This window comes from Pelophylax lessonae, assembly GCF_965119305.1.
Source record: "Pelophylax lessonae genome assembly, chromosome: 6".
Lineage (NCBI taxonomy): Eukaryota > Metazoa > Chordata > Amphibia > Anura > Ranidae > Pelophylax > Pelophylax lessonae.
The window spans coordinates 213284721-213311262 of NC_138773.1; the positions used below are offsets into that span (position 1 = coordinate 213284721).

Here is a 26542-nt window from a genome sequence, read left to right on the forward strand (position 1 = left end):
ATAGCGCAGGTGTCTTAAGAGGACATCCTAAGTCTCCCACGAGGTGCGTGCCGTCTGTGGCTCCCTGACACCCACAAGCGCCATGCGATATATCCCGGCTGTCTGTGTCAGCTGTCAGAACGAAGCCAATGCTTCCTGTATAGTTCCGGCTCTGTCCTGTCACTGGCGGAGTGAAATCAAATGCACTCTGCCTGTCAGAGGAAAGATACAGGAAGCATCGGGTCTGCATGTTTCCTCCAGCACCGCTCCTCACACTCCGTTGATGTTTCTCAGAGGAGCCAGCATTTCCCACCAGCAGTACCAGCCAGCAGTACCTGCACCCTAGCCCCCAGCACATAATTGTAAATATCCCAGCATGACCACTTCAAATCACTGAGGTGGTCATGGTGGTTAGAGTGTTCCTTTAATATCTTTCAGAAGAAGTAAACCTCTGTATACTGATTGCAATTAATTTGATCATCCTCTAGTTGTATTAAATTGGTGGGGGGAGGGTGGGGCGCGGAGTGCCATCTCCCTGAAATTAGTTTTTGCAGGTTGGGATGTCTGTTTATGGCAAATTCAGTGAGGACAGAAACCTCCTGTGGAGCAGATGGGCAAAAGCTTCCTTGATCTTGATTTTCAATATAAATACAAACCTTGAAAGCAGACCTCACGATCCACAGGGATTACTACAGAGAGAAACTACAAGAGAGCGACTGCAAAAGAGAGCGTGTGACTGCAAGAGAAGGAGAAAGAGAGTGACTGAGAGAGCGGGAGAGAGACTGTGAGCAAGAGACAGCGAGAGACTGCAAAAAAGTCTGCGAGAGAGAGAGATTGCAAAAAAGAGACCGTGAGAGAGACTGCAAGAGAGAGAGAGCAACTGCAAAAGAGAGAGTAAGAGAGAGAGACTGTGAGAGAGATGCAAAAAAGGGAGAAATACAGCAAATAAGAGTGACAACAAGAGAGACAGAGACATGGGGGTGTGCCCTTCTAGGTGGCGGGTTGTGTGATGTCATGACTCCGCCTTCCAAGTATAAACTATTAAATGTTGCATGTTGGTAGGCTTTCATTGATATTAATTAATGCAGGGGGGGGGCTCTTTCAGCTCTCTCTCTCTCTCCCCATTGGCTCAGACACAGCTGTGGGGGCCAATAGCTTCTGCTGCAGTCAGTCAGTCAGTGAGGGGCATTTTCCCTTCAGTTTTGTCTTCAGCAAGTGAAATGCATGCTCAATCGGATTCAGGTCAGGTGATTGACTTGGCCATTGCATAACATTCCACTTCTTTCCCTTAAACTCTTTGGTTGCTTTCGCAGTATGCTTCGGGTCATTGTCCATCTGCACTGTGAAGCGCCGTCCAATGAGTTCTGAAGCATTTGGCTGAATATGAGCAGATAATATTGCCAGAAACACTTCAGAATTTATCCTGCTGCTTTTGTCAGCAGTCACATCATCAATAAATACAAGAGATCCAGTTCCATTGGCAGCCATACATGCCCACGCCATGACACTACCACCACCATGCTTCACTGATGAGGTGGTATGTTTTGGATCATGAGCAGTTCCTTTCCTTCTCCATACTCTTCTCTTTCTATCACAAGTTGATCTTGGTCTCATCTGTCCATAGGATGTTGTTCCAGAACTGTGAATACTTTTTGAGATGTTGTTTGGCAAACTCTAATCTGGCCTTCCTGTTTTTGAGGCTCACCAATGGTTTACATCGTGTGGTGAACCCTCTGTATTCACTCTGGTGAAGTCTTCTCTTGATTGCTGACTTTGACACACATACACCTACCTCCTGGAGTGTGTTCTTGATCTGGCCAACTGTTGTGAAGGGTGTTTTCTTCACCAGGGAAAGAATTCTTCGGTCATCCACCACAGTTGTTTTCCGTGGTCTTCCTGGGCTTTTGGTGTTGCTGGGCTCACCGGTGCGTTCTTTCTTTTTAGGGATGTTCCAAACAGTTGATTTGGCCACACCTAATGTTTTTGCTCACCTAATGTTTTTGCTATCTCTCTTATGGGTTTGTTTTGTTTTTTCAGCCTAATGATGGCTTGCTTAACTGATAGTGACAGCTCTTTGGATCTCATATTGAGAGTTGACAGCAACAGATTCCAAATGCAAATAGCACACTTGAAATGAACTCTGGACCTTTTATCTGCTCCTTGTAAATTGGATAATGAGGGAATAACCCACCCCTGGCCATGGAACAGCTGGGCAGCCAATTGTCCCATAACTTTTGGTCCCTTAAAAAGAAGGAGGCACATATAAAAACTGTGGTAATTCCTTTCACCTGATTTGGATGTAAATACCCTCAAATTAAAGCTGAAAGTCTGCAGCCAAAGCAAATCTTGTGAATTGTCTGTCACAATATTTATGGCCCTGACTGTAATATTAACCCCAATCCTAATATTAAGCCTGAATATTAAGTGATATTAAAGGCTGTTTTCTTTATTTTTTTGTTAAAAAAATAACAAAACGTGTTATATCTACCTCCTCTGTGTATTGGTTTTGTACAGAGCAGCCCAGATCCTCCTTTTCTCGGGTCCCTTGTCTACACTCCTGGCCACTCCCTCCTGCCGAGTGCCCCCAGAGCAAGCAGCTTGCTATGGGGGCACCCGGGCAGGGTTGCTCCTGAGCCCCTGCTCTGCGTTTCCATTTAGACATGGAGCGCCACTTGGCCCCGCCCCCTCTCTCTCCTCATTGGCTCATTGAATTGAATTGACAGTAACGGTAGCCAATGGCTCCCAGGAATGCACACTGATTCAAAATAGTATTCTTCCTTTAATAAAATAGCCAGCTCTAGTTCTGTTCAGACATGTTTCACATTAGGCACAGCGCTTTCTCAAAGACATGTCTCTGCTTCTTCTCCAAGGGAGGTGATTGACAGCTGCTCCCGAGGCAGTGCAACTCAGGAATGCAAAGTTTTTAGGTTTGCTTTTTTTTTTCTGTGTTCTTTTTTTAAAAAAGTGTTTGCTCAGCATTATAGAAAGATACAGAAAGATATAGAAAGATACCTTTTTACCATTGGCATTTAAAGTAATAATAAACCTTTGGGGTTTTTTTTCTTTTAAAACATGTTATACTCACCTGCTCTGTGCAGTGGTTTTGCACAGAACAGCCACAATCCTCCTCTTCTGGGGCCTCCTGCCGGTGCTCCTGGCTCTTTATTTTCAGTGAGTGCCCCTATTGAAAGCAGCTTTCTATGGGACACTCATGCAGGCTCGCTTCCGAGCTGCCCAGCATTTATTGACAGAGACAGGGCAGCTCGGCCGTGCTCCCTTGTCACAGAGTTTGATTGGCATCAGCGGGAGCCAATGGCTTCCGCTGCTATCCGTCTGCCCAGTGGGGAGGGACAGAGCCAGAAGAGCCCCTGCTCTCATGCACATCACTGGATCAAGATTGGGCTCAGCTAAGTATAGTGGGGGGTTATGAGGATCCTGCAGCACAGAAGGGTTTACCTTAATGCTTACATGCATAAAGGTAAAAAACCTTCAGCCTTTACAACCACTTAGTCAATATTTGTCAAGAAACGCCATTACAGAGTGCTGAAAATATTGGCTGCATTCATTGACAGGTCTGGGCTTATGACACGTCTTGTAGGCTAAAGAGTAAATGAGTCAACCACAGGTTAGTATTAATCTGAAACAGTGTGTAAAATATTAACAATAAAGTTGGAAAAGGCATTATATCTAACTCCTGTTACAGAGTTCACACTTTCTTTTTTTTCTGTAACAATAAATATTTTCTGCGGGCAACAGATACAGTATAAAAGGAACAAGAGAGTAGTCTGTAGTGGTTGTCAGTGTTTAGGGCGGACTCCACATGTGTCAAGAAGACAAGGTAGATCGTATTTTAGTATAGAAAAACCTAAGCCATGGCTGACCACAAGCACTTAGGTGCTATTAGACAGCCTATCTAATTAAAATTAAAAAAAAAGTCAAAGGAAAACTAAACCCTAAATAGATGATATTTAGTTTGCTAAACCTCCTATACTATATCCTAAACAATTCCCCTCTTTTTGATTACATAAAGTACTACTGTACTGTTCACCTTTTTAACCACTTTACCACCGGAGGATTTTGCTGTCTTCCGTCCAGGCCACTTTTTGCGATTCGGTGCTGTGCGACTTCAACTGACAATTGCGCGGTCGTGCGACGCCATACCCAAACGAAATTTACGTCCTTTTTTTCCCACAAACAGAGCTTTCTTTTGGTGGTATTTGATCACCTGTGCGATTTTTACTTTTTGCGTTATAAACAAAAAAAGAGCGTTTATTTTGAAAAAATAACAATATTTTTAACATTTTTTTATATGAAATTCCCCCCAAAAAAGATGTAAAAACCAATTTTTTTAAAAATTTTTGGCCAATTTGTTTTATGCTACATATGTTTGGTAAAAAAAATCGCAATAAGCGTATTTTGATTGGTTTGCGCAAAAGTTATTGCGTTTACTAACAAAGGGAAAGATTTCTGTCATTTTCAGTGTTTTTTTTTTAACGCGTAATGGCGGCGATCTGCGATTTTTTTTTTTGCGGGACTGCGACATTGAGGCGGACAGATCGGACCCTTGACTGACATTTTTGACACTTTTGGGGGTACCAGTGACATTACTGCAGTAATCAGTGCTATATATATGCACTGTTACTGTAAAAATGACACTGGCAGGGAAGGGGTTAATTTTATTGGAGAGGGAGGGGTTAATGTATGCCTGGTGCTTACTGACGTGTAGGGGGGGAGGTGACTGTGTGAGTCATGGACAGATCGGATGTCCAGCTATGCTGAACAGTCCGATCTGTCACTCCCTGTCACTATGGAGACAGCGGGCGGATCTCCAGACTCGATCCCCGACGATCGGGTAAGAGCAGCGGCGATCGCCGCTGCTCCTCCCCTGGCCCGACTCCCGCTGTGAATGAAAACAGCGGGAGCGAGCCTCCGGCGGCGCGCAAGCGCCGCCCAGAAGGGGGAGTGTCCAACGACGTTAATACTACGTCGCTGGACGATAACGAACCACTCTGCCGCAGTAGTATTACTGTGAGCGGTTCTAAAGTGGTTAAATTATTTTTTGCATCTCAATAATGCTGACTTCCGTCATCCACTTTCAAGGCTTGTTCACATTAAACTAAATTTCTAAATCCTAACAAATTTTTGTGCATACCAAATCCTCCTCGGCCAAGCAAGAGTTACCAATTACTGGTTTCCCTTCCAGCTGGATCATGTGCAATAGACGCAATATCAGCTGTACCGGAGGAAAGGCATAGATCAGGGAATACTCATCCCAAGGAGTCACCAAAGCATCCACTCCAACTGTGAGTGGATCCCTGGTCCTGGACACAAATCTCTCCATTTTGTTGTTGAACCTGGGTGCCAACAGAGTCTGTGACCCCCCAGCATAGGCAGATCAATTGAAAAACCTCGGGATGTAAGGACCATTCCCCCGGAAACATCTGTTGATGGCTCAAGTAATCTGCCTGCCAGTTCTCTATTCCTGGAATGAACACTGCTGTCAGGCATGGCACAAACTTCTCTGCCCAGGACAGGATGATATCCACCTCTTTCTGGGCTGACCGACTCATTGTGCCTCCTTGATGGTTGACATAAGCCACGGCCGGGGCATTGTTGAATTGCACCCTGACAGGGTGACCCCGAAGTCTGGGCGTCCAGAATTTCAGAGCCCGACTGACTGCACGAATTTCCAAAATGTTGACGGGGAGATGACACTCTACTCAAGACATTTCCCCTGGACAGTGACTTCCTCTAGAACCGCTCCCCAGCCGGAAAGACTGGCATCCGTAGTCACCACCTTCCAGGTTACTGGAAGAAAGGATTTCCCCTTCTCCAGATTTCTGGTCAACCACCACCAATTCAGACTCTGTGGTACTCTTGGTAGCAGAGATATGAACTGGTCCAACGACTGAATTTTCCCGTTCCATGCAGACAGAATGTTGTTCTGCAAGGGTCTGGCATGGAATTGAGCACAGGGAATTGCCTCCAATGTGGATACCATCTTCCCCAGTAACATCATGCAACGACGTATTGATGGATATCTGTCTTATAGACCAAACCTGATCCTTCAGGTCTGAGACCCTTCTTGCTGGCAAGAATATCTTTGCCTGCAAACGTGATGACAAGAAGCCCCAGGTATTCCAGACGCTGGACTGGCTGTAATGCTGACTTTGCTAAGTTCCGTATCCAACCCAGACGTTTCAAAAAATGTACAGTCTGAAGGATATTTTGGCTTAGAGCTGACGCCAATCGATCTATTAGTAATAGATCGTCCAGATATCCTATTATTGATATCCCTCGGGACCTTAGAACAGCCAATACTGGAGCTAGGATTTTTGTGAACACTCTTGGTGCTGTGGCCAACCCGAAGGGCAGGGCCACAAACTGAAAGTGATGGTTTCCAATCGCAAAACAAAGGAACCTTTGATGGGTCTGAAATATAGGCACATGAAGATATGCATCCTTGATGTCTATGGATGCTAGGAATTCCTCTCCCTGCAGGGAGGTTACGACTGAACGAATTGATTCCATGCGGAAAGACCGAACGTTCAGAAACTGATTCAGTGCCTTGAGATCCAAAATAGGTCTCACATCCCCGTTTTGGTTTGGGGATTACGAATAGGTTTGAGTGAAAACCCTTGAACCTTTCGCCTTCCGGAACCTCGGTTATCACCCTCTGAGTTCTCAATGCCTGATAGAGAGATCTTTCTTTTAGGGGATCTGTTGGTATACTTGACCTTACAAACCGAGGATGCAGGAACACCCAAAATTCCAGCTTGTATCCCTGTGAAAATGGTGGAGACAACCCAGATGTCTTGAATTAACTCCACCCATGCCTCTGAGAACTGCAGGAGCCTTCTCCCTACCCAGGCGAGTGGGGGCGCCCCTTCACTGAGAGGGCTTAGAGGAAGACTTGGCTGATCTCTGGGCTCAGGACTTTTTCTGACCTTGCCCCAAAGGCTTGGGTCTGGATGCAGACGGTTGAGGCCGTCGCCACTGCCTGGAACTGCAAGCACTGGTATTATGTGTGCTGGGGATCTTGAAGGATGCCTGCTTTTCCTCTTTACAGGTAGCAACGTACTGTTCCCCCCGAGATCTTTTGGATATACTTATCCAGATTATCACCAAAAAGGCGTTCTCCCTGAAAGGGGAAGCTAGCCAGTAATTTTTTACAAGGTAATTCCGTAGACCAGTATATTAAAAAAGAATAGCGCGCAAATGCAAAAGAAATAACTACCAAATCTGAAGACAATCCATAAATAAAAATGGGGGTTTGGTCCCACCATATGGCCATATCGTGCTCAAGCCCACTACTGCGTCAAAGTACCCCATTATCAGTGGGTCCTACACTATCCATGAAAAAGAGATGAATCCAGCCTAACCCTTGGAGATAATACTCCTTGCTGGGAAGGATGTGCAAATGCACTACAGGGGACTCCTACTATATCCACTAGATGGTGGACACTGATTGAGTACAGGTGTGTGTGGGGGGGTGGGGAGGGTTGCTCAACCTCGATAGTCTGGTCAGACCGAATACATAATAAACAGGCAAAAAATTTGGGGGAGCATACCCATGTATTTCTAAAGCTGCTGCAGCTATGAACCAAAAGACATGTATATTAAAAAAGAATAGCGCGCAAATGCAAAAGAAATAACTACCAAATCTGAAGACAATCCATAAATAAAAATGGGGGTTTGGTCCCACCATATGGCCATATCGTGCTCAAGCCCACTACTGCGTCAAAGTACCCCATTATCAGTGGGTCCTACACTATCCATGAAAAAGAGATGAATCCAGCCTAACCCTTGGAGATAATACTCCTTGCTGGGAAGGATGTGCAAATGCACTACAGGGGACTCCTACTATATCCACTAGATGGTGGACACTGATTGAGTACAGGTGTGTGTGGGGGGGTGGGGAGGGTTGCTCAACCTCGATAGTCTGGTCAGACCGAATACATAATAAACAGGCAAAAAATTTCCGTAGACCAGCTCTTTAACCAAAAGATTCTGCGCATATGCACTGTCATCAGAGCAAACCATGACATTTGCCTTATGGAGTCCGTAAGAGCATCTACTGTGAAACACAAGGTGCGAGGTAGATCTGACAGATCTTCCACAGACTCTCCTTGAGAAGGAACGGCCTTGGCCACTCGCTTTATGCGGTCTTTAAAAGACTGACACACTCCAATGGCTGCTACTGCAGAACCTGCAACCACAAAGGAGGCTTTCAATAAAGATTCCAACTTTTTATCCGCTGGATCTTTAAAACCTGGGCATTATCCACAGGACGGGTTAAATTCTTGTTAACAGAAGAAGTGGCTGCATCCACAGTGGGAATTTTCCATTTCTTAGAAAACGTATCCTCCATAGGATATACCAATGAAAATCTTTTAGGAGGAACAAACATCCGATCCGGATGATCCCAGTCATTATACACTTCTTGCTCCAAGAGTGGATGCATGGGAAATGACTGAGGACTCTGAGGAGGGCGCAATGAGCCTAGGGAGGAAAAAGAGGTCTCAGATGTCACTAGGGGCGGGAGTTTAAAATCAGCCCAGATCATATCAGCAAGGGACTAGATAAACAATCTCTGGGATTGAGAGGATGATAGAGATTCCTCTGACGCTGACTCCCCAGAAGTGGAAATTTCAGCTTGACCTTTTATAGGGTCAGCTATATCTATCACATCCTCTGCCCAATCCTGAACTAATTCAGGGGGCAGCTCAGGAGAGGGGGGTCCAACCTGCTTCCTTCCTCCATGTAGTGCTGCAATCATGTCAGCAATCCTACCCTCTAGGCTCTGCTGCTCTGTGTCCCCTTTCATCCTGACAGAGGCTAGAGGGTTAAAAACAGATCCTTGCAGAACGTGCCCCTTTTGCATGTGCGGCGTGGTGCGTGGCGTCCATGTGCATGCCAAACTGCGTTTAGAACACGCCCACCATGCGGCGAACGCCTATATTTAAATATGGAGTTTCCCACGCAAATGGGCGAATGCCATAGACACGTGGCACTCGATCCAGCAGAGGTGACCATGCGAACGCTTATGTGCCAGGCTAACACAAACAAATGGGGGAGAGAGAGCAGTTTAGGCTGAATCTTGTTTGCCACAGCTGAAGCTTTTCAGATAATCGGCACAGGGTAAGAAAACAGTGTAACAATATGCTTTAAACATACTTTAAACATACTTTGCATAAACCTGCTACAATGTAATTACAAGCAGAAATACACTTGGCACAAGTCTCTGTAATCTTATTAAAGGGAACAGTGCATAAAATATTTACAATTTTGCAATCTTTAAACCTTTTAAGGTTTTTTGTTTGCTGTGTAAATATTTAAAATTAAATGCCGATGCCGCAGGAAAAAAGCAAGATTTAAATCTTCACTCCTCAGGGTGAGCATGGTCTTAAAGACCTTCAAGGACTGGGTCCCCTATATAAGGGGGGCCACGGCCTTGGACCTGTAGAGCACCCTGCACAAATAGCCTTTGGGGGTTTGGTATTCCAAGGGACCGGATCCCAGGGTCCAGCGCCTAAAAAGGACAGCATTACAGGCAAAACCTCGTTTCTCTTACGTCCTCCGACAGTCGCCGCCATCTTCATATTCGTCACAATGGGGTATTAGACTTTGCTCCGAAGGAGTAGCTAGGCAACAGAATATGTTAACATTAAAGCTTTTAACATATCCCACCCCCAGGGGGTGGTCCCCTCAGTCAATACCCTCTTACTTCCTGCATCCATATCTCAGTTTCAATGCCTAGCTTGTCAGGAGTAGCTGGATCTCTCTGTGCTGGGGCTTTTTGCCTCAGCCTTTCTCTTCTTTTTTGATTTTTTGTTTGAGTTTTTTCTCTCTCTTTATTTAGCTGTTCTTTTTGTCAGCATTAGTTCTTCTGATGAAGAGGATTCGTGCGGGCTGGGTCTCGGGCTGATCCCCCTGGTCGCAGGTCGTGGGTCAGTGGCTTCCCAGCCTGCCTTCGAGCGTTCAGCCAGGTAACGCTCCTGGCACAGTGAACGACCCATCCCTGTTCGGTGCAGGGATGATTGGTGAGGTGGCTACCTCACTGGACGCTGTGCGGTTTCTTAACCCCGATTTTGTGCGTCCTGGATGCGACTCTCCCTGCCTCATGTGCAGCAGCTTGTTCGCCTGTGTGGGTTCCCCACGCCTTCAAGAGGTAAGTGTATCTATGTGGGGACCTGTCTGTCGGGGGGGTGTCAGTCTGGGACTGTGTAACCTGCCTCTGTTCACACCGTTTGGCTCCCTATCGCTCTGGCTGCACGCTGTGGGCTGCAGGGGGGGGGCTGTGTGACACTGTCTGTGTCAGCCTGTGTGAGGTGTGAAGGGCTGTGTGCTGTGGGGCATGTTTTGTCATGTTTGGGGCACGATACAGCGATCGCTGCGGCGATCCGCCATGTTTTTTACATGTGTGGTGTTATATGCATCACAGTAGTGGGGGAGCGGCGGTTTCGGCGCCAAACGGCGCCATTTTGATTGCGCTTGCTCCGGCTGCATGTTTTCACTGCGGGCAGCCATTTTCTTGTAGCCTTCCATAGGCTTTAATAGAGCGCCCTGATTTCATCACTTCCTCTTTCCTGGGTGCACCGTTCGAGGCGGCAGCAACAGCAGGGGTCTCTTCAGGTTTTATCCTTCTGTTCTTCCTATATCCAGTGCCTGTGTTCAGTTTTGTCCCTGTGGGGGTCTCATTGTGCTTGTGTGTGTGTGCGGTGGGCTGCGCTCGCCGCGCTTGTTAAAGGGGCAATTAACCCTTTATTCTCCGGCATAATTTTTTGGGGCAATGGATTCTCAGGAGGGCAAATTTCCTGCCACCTTGGTGGGAAGCCAGGGGACTGCTGTTTCCCCCCCAGGGGGGGATTTAGCCGAAGTGGTGGCTAACCTTGCTGCTCAGGTGCAGATGCTGGTGGCTGCTCAATCCACTAAAAGCCCCAGAGTTTCTGTTTCCTCTGATTCTGAGGGTGATGGCGATGGGGCTGCTATGGCTGGGGTCTCCTTATCGAGGTCCCGTTCCTCCCTGGATCTCGTGGGGTCCGAGGTGGAGGCTGAGGTTGAGGGGGTTGATAATTCTCCCCCTGGCTCGCCTGAAGAGCTTGCAATCATGGATGAATTGGTTGCTTCTATAAAACAAACGCTGCGTTTGCAGGATGAACTGTGTCCTCCTGCTGCCCTGGCGGCTTATGGGACGCAGAAAAGACGCAAGACATCGCAGGTCTTTCCCTGCACTGATGATTTTCAGCGCGCTGTTAAGGAACAATGGCGCAATTTACGCAAGCCTTTTGCTGTGCCAAGTAGGTTTAGGCTGCGTTATCCTTTCACGCCTGCCACTGATGAACGGTGGTGTGTGCCACCCCCGGTGGATCACGTGATTTGCGGTTTTGAATAAATCCACTGCGATTCCTGCAGAGGATACTCCGGTGTTCCGAGATGCCACGGATAGGAGAATGGAGTCTCTTGCCCGTCATACTTATTCTGTTACGGGTTCGATGCTGAAAGCTCTGTTTGCCTCTCTTATGGCAGCCCAGGCTGTCGCAAGTTGGACGCAGGTGCTTAGGCGCGTCTTAGTGGCTGATTCGGCCTCACCGGCGACATTGGATATGGTGGATCAAATCCATCAGGGTGTCATGTATCTGTGTGATGCGGACTTGGATTTAGTGCCGTTGGCTGCACATGTACAAAGCGTGGCGGTGTTGTCTCGCCGCCTGGTTTGGTTAAAGTGTTGGTCTGTGGACCAATCTTCGCGCAAGACCTTAGCCAATCTGCCTTATGATGGATCTCGCCTTTTTGGGGAATCCTTGGATACGTTGATAAAGGGGATCATGGGCGGTAAGAGCACTCTCTTGCTCCACTTCCCCAAGGCTAAGGGGGCTCCTGGTAAGAAACATACTAATTTTCGGCCTCCTCAGGGGTCCTTTCGTGCCTTTCGGTCGCACTACAAGGGCAAACCATTCAAGGGTCAAGGCTCCCAAAAGAAGCCGTGGTCTGGTAAACAGAAGTCCGGTCAGTCCGGACCCGCTGCCCATAACAATGCGGCCTGAAGGGGCGCCCTCACCCAGTTCTGGGGTGGGGGGACGCTTGCTCGGTTTTCTTCAACCCTGGCTGGCCCGCGTGCGGGACCGGTGGGTTCAGGAAATCGTTCGATCTGGCTACAAGATCGAGTTTCTCTCTCGGCCGGAGAGCAGATTCTTTCCCTCAAATCTTCAACTGTCTCCGGAGCGTTTGCGGGATCTGCACCTAGCGGTGCGGGACCTGAGGGCTCAGGGAGTGGTGGTTCCGGTGCCTCATCGGGACAGATTTCGGGGGTTTTATTCAAATCTGTTCACCGTGCCCAGGAAGGAGGGCAAGGTTCGTCCAATTCTGGACTTGAAGGCTCTGAACCGCTTTGTGCGGGTTCGCAAGTTCCGCATGGAATCCCTGCGGTCAGTGGTGGCTGCCCTGGTTCCGGGGGAATTCATGGCCTCCATCGATTTGAAGGATGCGTACCTTCACATCCCGATTTTCGAGGGTCACCAGAGGTACCTTCGATTCGCCATTGCGGAGGATCATTACCAATTCGTGGCGTTACCTTTTGGTCTCGCCTCGGCTCCACGGGTTTTCACCAAGGTGCTTGCACCCGTTCTGGCTTTGTTGAGAGCCCAGGGCATCTCTGTCCTGGGGTATCTGGACAACATTCTGGTTCGGTCTGCGACCAGCCAGGGTCTGGAAAAGGACCTGTCCGTCACGATGCAAACTCTGCAGGAGTTTGGTTGGACGATAAATTTTGCAAAGTCGACGCTGAGTCCGTCGGTTCGTCTTCCCTACCTGGGAATGATCCTGGACTCGGTCCAGGCGAAGGTCTTCCTGCTGGAAGACAAACTCAGGACTCTTCAGGAGGAAGTCAGGTCCCTCAGGGACGTTCCGCACTCGTCTCTGCGGACGAGCATGAGATGTCTGGGATTGATGGTCTCGGCCTTCAAGGCGATTCCCTTCGCCCAGTTTCACACGCGGGGTCTCCAAGCGGAGATCCTGTCCAGGTGGGACGGGCGACCTCAATCTCTGGATCTTCAAATCTCGTTGAGCCATCGCACCAGAAGGGATCTTCTGTGGTGGCTCCAGTCCCCGATGGTATCGGGGGGCAAGTCCTTTCGTCCTATCTCATGGACAGTGATCACCACGGATGCCAGCCTGTCGGGCTGGGGTGGCGTTCTGGGCGTTCTGTCCGCCCAGGGAACTTGGTCGGAGGGGGAGTCCTCCCTTCCGATCAACATTCTGGAATTGCGTGCGATAAATCTCTGCCTTCGTCGCTGGACGGACAGGCTGCAGGGCTGTCCGGTTCGGGTGCAGACGGACAATGCCACGGCGGTGGCCTACATCAACCACCAAGGGGGCACCAGGAGTGCCCAAGCGGCTCGGGAAGTGGCCGACATTCTGTCTTGGGCCGAGACTCATGTCCCGGCGATAACGGCAGTTCACATTCCGGGGGTGGAGAACTAGCAGGCGGACTATCTGAGTCGCCAGACCCTGGATCAGGGGGAATGGTCTCTCCACCCAGCTGTCTTCCAGATGTTGTGCGCGAAGTGGGGTCTTCCAGATGTGGACCTGTTCGCGTATCGTCTGAACAACAAGGTGAGAAGGTTCGTGGCAAGGACGCGCGACCCTCGGGCAGACGCGTCAGACGCGTTGGTGGTCCCGTGGCATCAGTACAGACTGATGTATGCGTTTCCACCAATTCAATTGCTGTCCAGGTTCCTTCGCAGGTTGCAATCGGAACGCAGCGCGGTGATTCTTGTGGCGCCGGACTGGCCTCGCCGGTCCTGGTACGCAGACCTCGTGAATCTGGCGGTCGACGCCCCATGGCGTCTACCTCTTCGAGAAGATCTCCTGTCTCAAGGGCCGATATTCCATCCTGCTTTACAGTCGCTGGCTTTGACGGCCTGGCTGTTGAGACCGAGGTCCTGAAGGCTAGGGGTCTCTCCCCTGAGGTCATTCGCACTTTGATCAACGCGAGGAAGCCTTCCTCAGGGAAGGTCTATTACCATACTTGGAAGGCCTATTTTGCCTGGTGTGAGTCCAGGGGGTTTTCACCTCGCACGTACTCGGTTTCTCGAGTGTTGTCCTTCCTTCAAACGGGTGTCGACCAGCGTTTGGCGCTGGCTACGATCAAGGGTCGGGTGTCTGCGCTGGCCGTTCTTTTTCAACGTCCTGTGGCTTCTAACTCCTTGGTTGGCACCTTTGTTCAAGGGGTGCGGCATCTGGTCCCTCCTAGGAGGGAACCTCTGCCTCCTTGGGACTTGAATCTCGTTCTATCTGTGTTACAACGTGCTCCTTTTGAACAGATCAGGGAGATCTCGTTGTCTATGTTGTCCAAAAAGGTCGCCTTTTTGGTGGCGATCACTTCGGCTCGCAGAGTGTCGGAGCTGGCGGCTTTGTCCTGCAAGTCTCCGTATCTGGTCATTCACTTGGATAAGGTGGTCTTGCGACCTAATCCTTCTTTTCTTCCGAAGCGAGTTTCGGAATTTCATCGCAATGAGAATATTGTCTTGCCTTCGCTTTGCGCGAAGCCTAAACATCCGAAGGAGGTGAGGTTGCACTCTTTGGATGTTGTTCGGGCGATAAGGGTTTACCTTAAATCGACGTGAGTCTTTTCGCAAGACGGATTCTTTGTTTGTTCTTCCGGAAGGTCCTCGGAAGGGCTTGGCGGCGTCGGCTTCTACCATCGCCAAATGGATCAGACAGACCATTGAACAGGCATATGCTTTGCATCGAAAAGTTCTCCCTATGCCTGTGAAGGCGCACTCTACTAGATCTCTGAGTACGTCTTGGGCCTGTCGTCATGGGGCTTCTGTGGCCCAGGTGTGTAAGGCGGCGACCTGGTCGACCGTACACACTTTCACAAAATTCTACAGAGTGGATGTTCAGGCATCGGCAGATGCTTCCTTTGGCCGCAAGGTTCTTAGTGCGGCAGTTCCTTAGGGTCCCTTGTTTTGGACCCCTGGCGTTTTGGGATATGTTTTTTTTTTTTTATCCCTGGGTTATTTGCTTTTCCTGGGTTGTTGCTCCTGTTGAGCAAGTTTTTTTCATGTTGCCCAGCTGGTTTCCTTCCTTTGGTAAGGTTCCTTTCTTTGATGTGGAGACTGCGTTGCCTTACGGCGCGGCTGCGTTTCCCACCCCTCATGTTTGCACTGCTTTGGGACGTCCCCATTGTGACGAATATGAAGATGGCGGCGACTGTCAGAGGACGTAAGAGAAAACTGAATTTTTGTAAAATCTTACCTGTAAAATTCCTTTCTCTGAGTCCTCCGACAGTCGCCGCTCCCTCCCCTCTTTTGGGGTTTGGTTGTATACTCTACTGCTATTCCACTGAAACTGAGATATGGATGCAGGAAGTAGGAGGGTATTGACTGAGGGGACCACCCCCTGGGGGTGGGATATGTTAAAAGCTTTAATGTTAACATATTCTGTTGCCTAGCTACTCCTTCGGAGCAAAGTCTAATACTCCATTGTGACGAATATGAAGATGGCGGCGACTGTCGGAGGACTCAGAGAAAGGAATTTTACAGGTAAGATTTTACAAAAATTCCGTTATCTGCTTCCCAAGGCTCGGGTACCATCTTTTTAGTCCATTGACTGTTTTAGATGGATCCGATAGTTAACCCCTTAGATTCAATGATCTTTGATTGGGGTATGATAGCATAATCTGCTTTCTTCTTCTTTGAAACAAAACAAACATGTGGAGCACCTCTCCACAGCGACTTTCACCTTTTAGACACTGGCAAAAAAACTGAGGTACTTCCTGTGTGGGAGGGGTTATATAGGGGGTCATCAATTCTGACTGGTTGCCAGTGTCCTTCACCTGTAGGTTGGCTATACAACCCATATGTTATGGTTATGGCTTTGTGTCCTGTGATGTACGAAAATAACTTTATTATTCCTGGCATATTTATCGAATACTGCTCCAGACTTGAGAAGGAAAGGTCCTTGTTGATACTTATTTTCTTGAATCCCAACACAAACAATCTCCCTCCCTATCCTTTGTTGAACTGTCTAATGTGACACACGACCTCCTCTGTCTTCCTCACTGACAATTTTGCATAGCATGAAATAAAGCCAAAAAAAGCACAAAAAAGTAGTAAACAATTGTTGGAAACATCTCACCCATGTATTACACCCTAAACCCCCCTCCCTGGCATATACTCTCATTCAACATTTATGTAATGCTTATACCTGCCAATGATCCTTCCATTTATGGGAGCTAAAGACCTATCTCACTCTTAAAACTTGGGCTCGAAATGAGCGCAAAAAAATGAGTGAAAAATGCGAGCCAGGCCTTCTTGTCCAACATCATTGCCTAACCTCACAAATGTGCTTGTGGAAGAATAGTCAAACATTTTCATAGACGCACACCTAAACCTTGTGGACAGCCTTCCCAGAAGAGTTGAAGCTGTTATAGCTGCAAAGGATGGGCCAACTCAATATTGAACCCTACTGACCAAGATTGGGTTGCCATTAAAATTCAATTGCGTGTAAAGGCAGGTGTCCCAATACTTTTGACAATTTAGTGTATATATGTAAACATAGCCATCAGGCTTGCCTCCTCTCTATCGATGCAGCTAAGTATTTAACTGAGATGACTGGAACATTTTTCATCTTTCACCAAAAAAAATAGGTCTGGGCTCCAACTTTAACCACTTGACCCTAAAGGTTTTACCCCCCCCCCCTCTCCATGACAAGGGCATTGTTTGCTGTTCAGCACTGCGCTACTTTAACTAGCAATTGCACGGTCATGCAACATTGTACGCGCATGAAATCTATGATTTTTTTTTTTTCACACAAATGGAGCTTTCTTATGGTGGTATTTAATCACCAGTTTTTTTTTATTTTTTTTATATAAAAGAAAAAAGACTAAAAAGATATTTCCTAAATTGTTATATAAGATATCCAAAAAAAACTTTCTTCATAAATTTAGGCCAAAATGTATTCTGCTACATGTCTTTGGTTGAAAAAAAAAAAAAATCCCAATATGTGTATATTAACCACTTGCCTACTGTGCACTTAAACCCCCTTCCCATCCAGACCAATTTTCAGCTTTCAGCGCTCTCACACTTTGAATGACAATTGCACGGTCATGCAACACTGTACCCATATGACATTGTTATCATTTTTTTTTTTCACACTAATAGAGCTTTCTTTTGGTGGTATTTAATCACCTCTGGGTTTTTTATTTTTTACAAAAAAAAAGGAAAAAAGACAGAAAATTTTGAAAAAAAAAAAGTTTTTCTTATTTTCTGCGAGTAAATTTTGAAAATAAATACATTTTTCTCCTTCACTGATGTGCGCTGATGAGGCGGCACTGATGGGCACTGATAGGCTGCACTGATGGGCACTTATGGGCACTGATGAGGTGGCACTTATGGGCAGTGATGAGGAGGTACTAATTTGCCGCATTGATAGGCGGCACTGATGAGCACTGATAGGCGGCACTGAGAGGTGGCACTGCTGGGCACTGAGAGGTGGCACTGCTGGGCACTGAGAGGCGGCACTGATGAGCACTGATAGGCGGCACTGAGAGGTGGCACTGCTGGGCACTGATGGGGGGCACTGAGAGGCGGCACTGATGGGCACTGATAGGCGGCACTGATGGGCACTGGCGGATGGCACTGATGGACACTGACGGGTGGCACTGATGAGCATTGATGGGCGGCACTGATGAGCACTGATGGGCAGCACCATCAGTGCCCACACTCAGTGCCCATAGTGCTGCCAGTCAGTGCTCATCCGTGCCTAGAAGAGCAGGCACTGACTGGCAGCACTATGGGCACTGAGTGTGGGCACTGATGGTGGGCACTTTGTGTATGTTTTTTACCTTGTGTAATCAGGGCACTGGTGATCAGTGCCCTGATTACATTCTTCTGTGTCCCCGGCGGCTGATCGGCTCTCCTCCTTCCTCACACTGCAGTCTCTGTGTGAGGAAGGAGCGCTGGCGATGAGAGATGATCTCATATGTTTACATATGAGATCATCTCTCATTGCATGGGCCGATCATGTGGTAAATGGCCGCTGTGATTGGCCATTTACCACGATCTGTGATTGGCTGTGTCCAAGGGACGCGGCCGACACAGATTTTCCCCGATGCGCGCTCACGGGAGCGTGCGGGGAGCCTGTGTCTGGGAGGCCATTTAAAGACGGCCTCCCGAAAATTAGAGTCCGCACTGCAGCCGTCTTTCGGCTATAGCGCGGACCGGAAGTAGTTAATTAGCTTGTGTGACAGTTATAGCATTTAAAAACTATGGCTTATATACCAGATTTTATGGAGCTATAGTCGCTATAATGTAATGGTGGTGATCAGCGACTTATAGTGTGACTGTTATAGGGTGGCAGACAATCTGGCGCTAATAGATAATGGCTGGAAGGGTCACTAACTGACGCTGATGTCTACAGTGATAACACTGACACTGTACTAATGACACTGGCTGGGAAGGAGTTAACATCTAGGGAGGAATCAAGGGGTTAAATGTGTGCCTAAAAAATGTAATGTGTGCTGCTTTCACTTAATGACCTGGCTGTTTTTTCTCCCTGCTTTTCAGGGAGAGGAAATTGTCAGATCGCTGTTCACTGCACACAGAGTTCTATGTGTTTATTTGGCTGAAATCTGCTGCTAAACCTGTGCTGTGTCCAACTTGGTCAGAACCTGGAGGACAGGCGGCGATGTACAAGTACGTTTTCCAGCCTGCCTGTGCCGTCTGTCCACAGTAAATCTACTGTGAGCAGGTGGCAAGTTGTTAAAATAATGTCCCTGTTCTCTAATATTCCCCATTGTGAACAGTACCGTACAGAGATGCCTCCTCGTCCCTCTCCTCTTTCTGATTGTCATTGGACATTTAGAACAAGCCATTTGCAAGAATGACTTCACAAGAGCCAAACGGATATGTTCCATCACAGAAGGTCCCTCTATGCAGATGGTCTGCTCTATGTCCAACATCAATACTATCCGGGTTCTAACTCTTGGGATAATATAGCATCTTCAAAGTTAGGCTGGCCATACACGGTGCAATTATCGTGGTTGCAGGAAAGACATTTCCCCATCAACACAGACAGTGCTGACAGGAAAATCAGCAATTGTCTTCTCCTGGCAGGGGTAGGCAGGGAAACCGTCCCCACCAGGAGAAGACGGTGATTATCGCTAGCGGCTACAGCAGTTGCTAGTGATAATCGTAAGAAAATCTGGCAGGCTGATTGTACCCAAGTTGGTACATTCAGCCTGCCCATTAATGGTTCAAATCTCAGATGGTTCAGGAATCTCAGAACCAGCCGAAATTCCAACCTTGTATGGCCGGCTCATACAGCTTGGCAAAAAGTTTTACCCTATTTACCTGTAAAGTTATTTCAGTGACTCATTTCGGTGAGTAGCTTATGCTGTATGTGTTTTTTTTTCTTGTCACGAAGATACACAGCCATCAATCACCAGCACACTGCAGCTCGGACAGGTCTGGTTTCTTTTTGCTATGTAAATTGTAAGCAACATAGCATTAAGAAACAAATGTCTCGCCGAACCAGTGGTGGGGAACCAATGAAATTGAATAACTGAAAAAAAAGGGGTGTGTGCAAAGATGCAAAGAAAAGGTCACGCAAAAAGTGCATAGTAGAGTGCAAGGAGAAGAGCACACAGATTGAGTTTGCTGGAATTTTTGGGACATTTTCAAGCGCTACTTCTGTTCAATACTTGTGAGTGTAATCATGTTGTTGTACTAAATAGATCTTTAAATGTCCGTCATTTTGTTGGCTTTGTTGGTTATGTACAGTTGGACTTATCTTCATTGTACATAGAAAGTAATTTTCTGTTTTATATTTATATATATATATTAGGGATGCACCGAATATTCGGCGGCCGAACATTATTCGGCCGAAAATAGAAAAAATAGCACTTTCGGTGTTCGGCCGAATAAGTCAAAAGGCCGAATAATTTTGTGCCGAACAATAGGGCTGAACGATAGTCGATATGATATCGACTATCGTTCTGTGGCTGTAGGCGATATTCATATCGCCGAGGTCACGATATTTACAGGGGGAAGGGACTCGGAGGAGGACAGGAGGACTCACAGACTACCGTGTTAGGCAGGGGAAGCTGGGACACTTCAGCGGTGAGCATACATACATTACTCACTCGTGCACTGCAGCCCGCCCCACACATTCAGTGAGTCTTACTCTCCTCCCTAGTTTTTTCAATGGCACATTCAGGAAGCCAATCACGCCATGATTAGCTGCACAGCGAACCAATCACGCGTGCCTGCACACCTGATTGGTTCCGCTGTGCCGCTACTCACGGCGTGATTGGCTTCCTGAATGTGCCATTGAAAAAACTAGGGAGGAGAGTAAGACTCACTGAATGTGTGGGGCGGGCTGCAGTGCACGAGTGAGCAATGTATGTATGTGGCTGTGCTCCTTTCCAAGCTCCTACTAGTCCACCTCCAGCCTCCTACTACCACCACTATGAGAGACTGTCTGTCACTGTATAATCTGATCGAGTCCACACTGACACTGACTGACTGTCACTGAGTAATTGATGTTACCACATTAACCCTGACCTGCCCAGTGCCCTGTATCTGCAATTAAAATTTACAAGGCTGCCTGCATGCTTCCTGATTTCCATTCCCAGCATCCTTCCCAATCCCTACAGTGTCACTAACATTAACCCTATGGTACAAGGCTGCAGTGTGCACTGAATCCCATTCCCTACAGTAACATTTAGGGAGAGAGACATGAGAGGACAAGAGAGAGAGAGAGAGAGAGAGATAGACATGAGAGGACAAGAGAGAGAGAGACATGAGAAGACAAGAGAGAGGACAAAAAATTGTCAAAATAAATGGAAAAAATGCGAAACACCGCGTTCGGTATTCGGTATTCGGCCTTCGGCCAAACATTTCATTATTATTCGGCTTCGGCTTCGGCCAAGAATTTCATTTCGGTGCATCCCTAATATATATATATATATATATATATATATATATATATATATATATATATATATATGTATGTATATGTGTGTGTGTGTGTGTGTGTGTGTGTGTACATTTTTTATTTTTTTTTGGGGGGGGGGGGGTTATGACTTCCAGGAAGGAGTAATTTCAAATTGAATAACTCACCACCAGTAAAGGCCCGTACACACGTACCGATCGTCGGCATACAAACGTCGGCGGACGAAAGATCTGCCGATTGTACGCTTGTTAGTATGGTGCCTCCGACAGCTGTCAGCGCACATTCTGCCGACAAGAGTCTGTCTTGCAAGCATTAAAATTTTTGTATGCCGACACCAGAGCGGCTGATTGTTCGCCAGTCAGTACAGAATTCGGACGACAGACCGCAGATTTGCAAGACTGGGCATGCTCAGAAAAGAAAAAACACAGGGAAAGTTAACCATTACATGACATCACTTCTGCAGTCGGCTGTAGTCGGCGGACAAAATTCTTGTGCTGTCTTTGCACTTTTCAACAGACACCGACAGCCCAGGGACAAAAGACGGCCGATCGTTCGCTGACGATCGGTACGTGTGTACGGGCCTTAAGATTCTCATGGGTGTAAGTTGAAGATTATACAATTGTAAATCTATTTTGTTGTTTTGTAAACCATCTTCAAAAGTTCAGTCGCTGTGGTCTTGTCCTGCTGATGATATGCTTTTCAGTTTAATAAAGGCTCCCATCTGCAAGGAGTCTGCACATTCATCTCTGCTTGTACATGTACCTAAAACAAACTGATATCCTGAATAGCATCTAAGTAAGGTGTTAAAGCAAACCTGTTGCATTCTAGAATTACCGGTATGTATTTTTAAGTGGGTTTTGGCACTCACTTTGGGGAGATTTCCTTTCACTTCCTGTTGTGTCTCCATGAAAGGAAGTAGTTGAACTTCCAGCTGGAACACCGATAACCATAAACATCTGAGGGAGTTCCTATAGGCTCTTCCAATGCTTTAAAACACTACATCCACAGTGTAACCCTCTAGAAAAGTAATAGACTTTCACTGACACACTTCATAACCTGACTAAAAGCAAAAGAACATAACCTGTATCTCCAAGAACACCCTTGTGGAACTTTCATAGAATGCAAGTTGGTGGATGGACATTCAGATGCCAAGTGGTGGATGGCAAAAGATATTCAAAACTTGCCTCAAATTCTTTTCAAATTGTCGCTTATCTTATTTAAAGTGGTAGTAAAACCTTCTTTCTTATTTATATCACCAGGCAAACCTATAATAAGGCTTACCTGTAGGCACAGTTAATACCTCCTAAACGTGCACTGTGAGTGACGCGAGGCATTCTATTTTTAGGCAATTGTTTCACACAACAATATAAGGCAACCCAACCTCAATGCACTGTTTAATTGGACAACTATGTGGCAAATGAGGTTTAATGTTGATAAATGGAAAGTTATGCACTTGGGGGCTAGAAACATGCATCATATATGCTAGGGGGAGTACAACTGGGGGAATCAATGCTGGAGAAGGAACTGTGTGTTCTAGTAGATCATAAGCTTAAAGTAGAACTATAGGCAAAACTATTTTTTTCATTTTGGATAGAGTAAGGGAGGGTTATAACTAGTGATCGATCAATATGGTTTTTTTAATACCGATATTATGGTCATCGGATATCGGTATCGGCTGATCTTTTCGGACGTTTAAAAACATATTTTTTTTTTCCACAGGTACTCTGGTGGAGGGATATGGGGGTCTAAAAGACCCCAAACCCCTCCTCTGCACTTAAAAGCATTCAAAACACCAAGTTAGCTAACCATCCTTACAAACTCGCAGCGTTTGCCAACGACATTCTCCTCTTTCTATCCAAACCGCACCTATCCCTTCCAAACCTTATTCAAGACTTTGAACTAGAGGTGCACCGAAATTTTGGCCACCGATAATTTCGGCCGAAAATGTGAGTATCCAATTTCGGCCGATAAGGGGTTAAGGATGCGGAAAATGTATGGCCGCTGGTATCAGTTAAAAGTGAGTCCTTCCCTTCCCTGTCATTTGCGGTTATGTGTGCTGACTGCTGCGATCCTATGCTGGTTACAACGGCGCTTCATTGTGAGCTACAGTGTTTGCTAGACGGCCAGCCGATTGGTGTCTAGCAACCAGTGACATCTCGGGGGAGAGGGACTCGGAATGCACAGGATCTTATCCTCCTCCGCGCCTAATGCTGAATCATTGCACCCACCTCCTCCCTTCATGTGCTGTTCGCTGTAGAAGAAGGTAATGTGGATGTCTGCTGCTGTATAAGCGTCTGTAGTTAGAACGGATCATAATTCACAGCCTAGAGTCTCTCTCTCTCTCTCTTTTTCTCTCTTTCTTTTTCTCTTTTTCTCTTTTTCTCTCTTTCTTTTTCTCTTTTTCTCTCTTTCTTTTTCTCTCTTTCTCTCTTTCTTTTTCTCTCTTTCTCTCTTTCTTTTTCTCTCTTTCTCTCTTTCTTTTTCTCTTTTTCTCTCTTTCTTTTTCTCTTTCTTTCTTTTTCTCTTTTTCTCTTTTTCTCTCTTTCTTTTTCTCTTTTTCTCTCTTTCTTTTTCTCTTTTTCTCTCTTTCTTTTTCTCTTTTTCTCTCTTTCTTTTTCTCTTTTTCTCTCTTTCTTTTTCTCTTTTTCTCTCTTTCTTTTTCTCTCTTTCTCTCTTTCTTTTTCTCTCTTTCTCTCTTTCTTTTTCTCTCTTTCTCTTTCTTTTTCTCTTTTTCTCTTTTTCTCTCTTTCTTTTTCTCTTTTTCTCTCTTTCTTTTTCTCTCTTTCTCTCTTTCTTTTTCTCTCTTTCTCTCTTTCTTTTTCTCTCTTTCTCTCTTTCTTTTTCTCTCTTTCTCTCTTTCTTTTTCTCTCTTTCTCTCTTTCTTTTTCTCTCTCTCTCTTTTTCTTTCATAAGCTTTATTGGCATGACCAAATACATTTTAGCATTGCCAAAGCAGTTTGGTTTGGGGGGGGGGGTAATATAAAGGGGAATGGGGGGTGAGTCTATGTAAAGGATTTTTAAGTCCTCCGTTTTTCATGTCCCTCTCAGTCTGTGACACGCTGTCACATATTGTGCAGCTATTCTCACCATTGGCTCCTCTTCTCCCAGTAGGATTTGGAGTTTCCTCTTCTCTTCTAGGGAATTGAAGTCTGGGATGAAAGTGGAGAGTCTCTGAAAGTGAGTGTCCCTCACTGATGAGTACTTAGGGCACTGTAGCAGGAAGTGGTCCTCGTTCTCCAGGACCCCCTGGTCACACTGCTGGCACAATCTTCTCTCCCTGGGCTTGTAGGTTTGTCTGTGCCGTCCTAATTCCATTTCCAGGCTGTGGGCGCTCAGTCTGTACAGGGTCTGTCTGTCTTTGGGCTCTTGTAGCACCTCCAGGTATGGGGCCAGTTTGTAGTCTCTCTGCAGTGACTGGTAAACAGTTAGTTTCTTCGAGTTTGTTATTTCATTTCTCCATTCTTCAACATATTTTTCTTCGGAATAATTTATGTTTTTTATTTGTGATTTTGTCAGGCCAGACTGTTGGGAGGTTGGGATAGACAAGGCGCTGATGAGTTGTTGCAGACCGCTAGGCTTGGACTGGTTCTTATTGGTCAGTAGGGCCTTATGGTGGTAAGAGTCAGGACTGCTTTTTTGTAGATGATCCCAGAATGATAGCGCCCTCTTCTGTATTGCAAGAAGTAAGGGAAATCTGCCCAGCTCAGACCGGCAGGCACTGTTAGAGGTGCTCCGGTGGACTTGGAGGAGGTGCTTGCAGAATTCCAGATGGAATGTTTCTGTCGGGCTTGAGTCCCATTTGGATTGGTCTGGGTAGGTGACAGGACCCCAAATCTCACTGCCGTAAAGAAGGATTGGGGTGATAACGCTATCAAAGATTCTAAGCCAGACTCTCACTGGGGGTTTTAGGTGATACAGCTGTCTCCTGATGGCATAGAAGGCTCTGCGTGTCTTGTCTTTTAGTGCTTCTATGGCTGGCTTGAAACTTCCTGATTGGTTGATTTCTAGGCCGAGGTAAGTGTAGCTGTTAGTTTCCTCAAGAGTGCGGCTGTTTAGTGTAAATGAAGGGCTCTTTGTGTTCTTTTTTTGGAAGACCATGATTTTTGTTTTCTTTGGGTTGATGGGTAGTGCCCATGTGGCACTGTATTTCTCCAGCACTTCCAGGCTGTCTTGTAGGCCTTTTTCTGTTGGTGACAGAAGTAGGAGGTCATCTGCATACAGCAGGAACTTCACCTCGGTGTCATGCAGAGTCAGTCCAGGTGCTGGAGAGGATTCTAGAGCTGCAGCCAGTTCATTGATGTAGATGTTGAAGAGGGTTGGACTTAGACTGCAGCCCTGTCTGACGACTCTGGCCTGCCGGAAGTGCTCTGTCCTTTCACCTTTACGCTGCAGCTGTTCTCGGTATATGAACTCTTGATGACATCATATGTTTTCCCTCCTATTCCACTCTCCAATAGTTTGAGGAACAAGCCTGGGTGCCACACTGGATCAAAGGCCTTCTTAAAGTCCACAAAACAGGCGAATATCTTCCCATGTCTTGTATTGTGGACGTGGTTCTTGATCAGACTGTGCAGGGTGTAGATGTGGTCTGTAGTGCGATGGTTTGGCATGAACCCCGCCTGACTTCTGTTGAGGACGTTGTGTTGTGTCAGGAAGGTGAGGATACGTTTGTTGAGGATACTGTTGAATAGTTTCCCTAATGTGCTGCTGACACATATCCCTCTGTAGTTGGCTGGATCATACTGGTCTCCACTCTTATGGATGGGTGTTATGAGGCCTTGGTTCCATATTTTAGGGTAGTGACCGGCACTCAGTACCAGATTGAACACTTTACATATTGCAGCATGTACGTCTGGGGAGCCATGCTTAATCATTTCAGGCAGGATTCCATCCATCCCACTGGCTTTTTTAGTTTGCAGGTGTTGGATTTTCTCTGTTACTTCTTGTAGTGTAATTGGTACATCCAGGGGGTTTTGGAAATCCTTGATTTTTTCCTCCATACCGTGTAGTCTTTTGATGAGGTCTTTTTGTTCTGCAGTTAACTCCTCTTCTGGGATATCTTTGTAGAGGTTCTTAAAGTAAGTGAGCCAGATGTCACCATTTTGGATGTGGAGGTTGTTTTTCCTGGGTGCTGAGCCAATATTCTTCCATATTTCCCAGAAAGAATTTTCCTGAAGTGCCTCTTCTAACTGTTGCAGGTTGTTGGAGATGAAGTTTTGCTTTTTCTCTTTAAGGGTTTGTTTGTATTGTTTCTGAAGAATGCTGTGGGCTATCCTTAGGTCGCTGTTGTCGGGGTCTCTGTGTTTGTTATTGGAGGCTGTTCGTAAGGTGTTCCTTAATGCTTTGCATTCTTTGTCGAACCATTTATTGGATTGTTTGTTGAATGTTTTCTTGCAGTTGGCTTTTTTCAGCTGGGCTGTTTCTGCTATGGTGTGTAGTATATTATGGAAGTCCTTTGCTGCCTTGTTCACACCTTGTGGGCTGACCTCATAGTTGTTGTTTTGAAAGTTTTCGAGATGTTTTTTGATGTCGGGTCTGTCAGCTACCTCTCTGTATTTTGTGGCGGAATGTTTTGACCATTTAAATGATGGTGGTAGGTCTC

General features: G+C 46.5%; 1 protein-coding gene across 3 annotated transcripts in view; it reads left to right on the forward strand.

The window, feature by feature from the left end:
* ADPRH (ADP-ribosylarginine hydrolase) overlaps positions 1–26542 on the forward strand; it is a 72138-nt gene that overhangs the window by 23146 nt on the left and 22450 nt on the right. The window contains exon 1 of one of the 3 annotated variants that reach the window (XM_082260913.1): positions 3717–3817. The exons of the other annotated variants lie outside the window; for them this stretch is intronic. Within the exon in view, the coding sequence (XP_082117039.1) occupies positions 3800–3817 (18 nt within the window). The 5' untranslated portion in view covers positions 3717–3799. Of the gene's footprint in view, positions 1–3716; positions 3818–26542 lie in introns of those variants that run through there. 3 annotated transcript variants of the gene reach the window in all.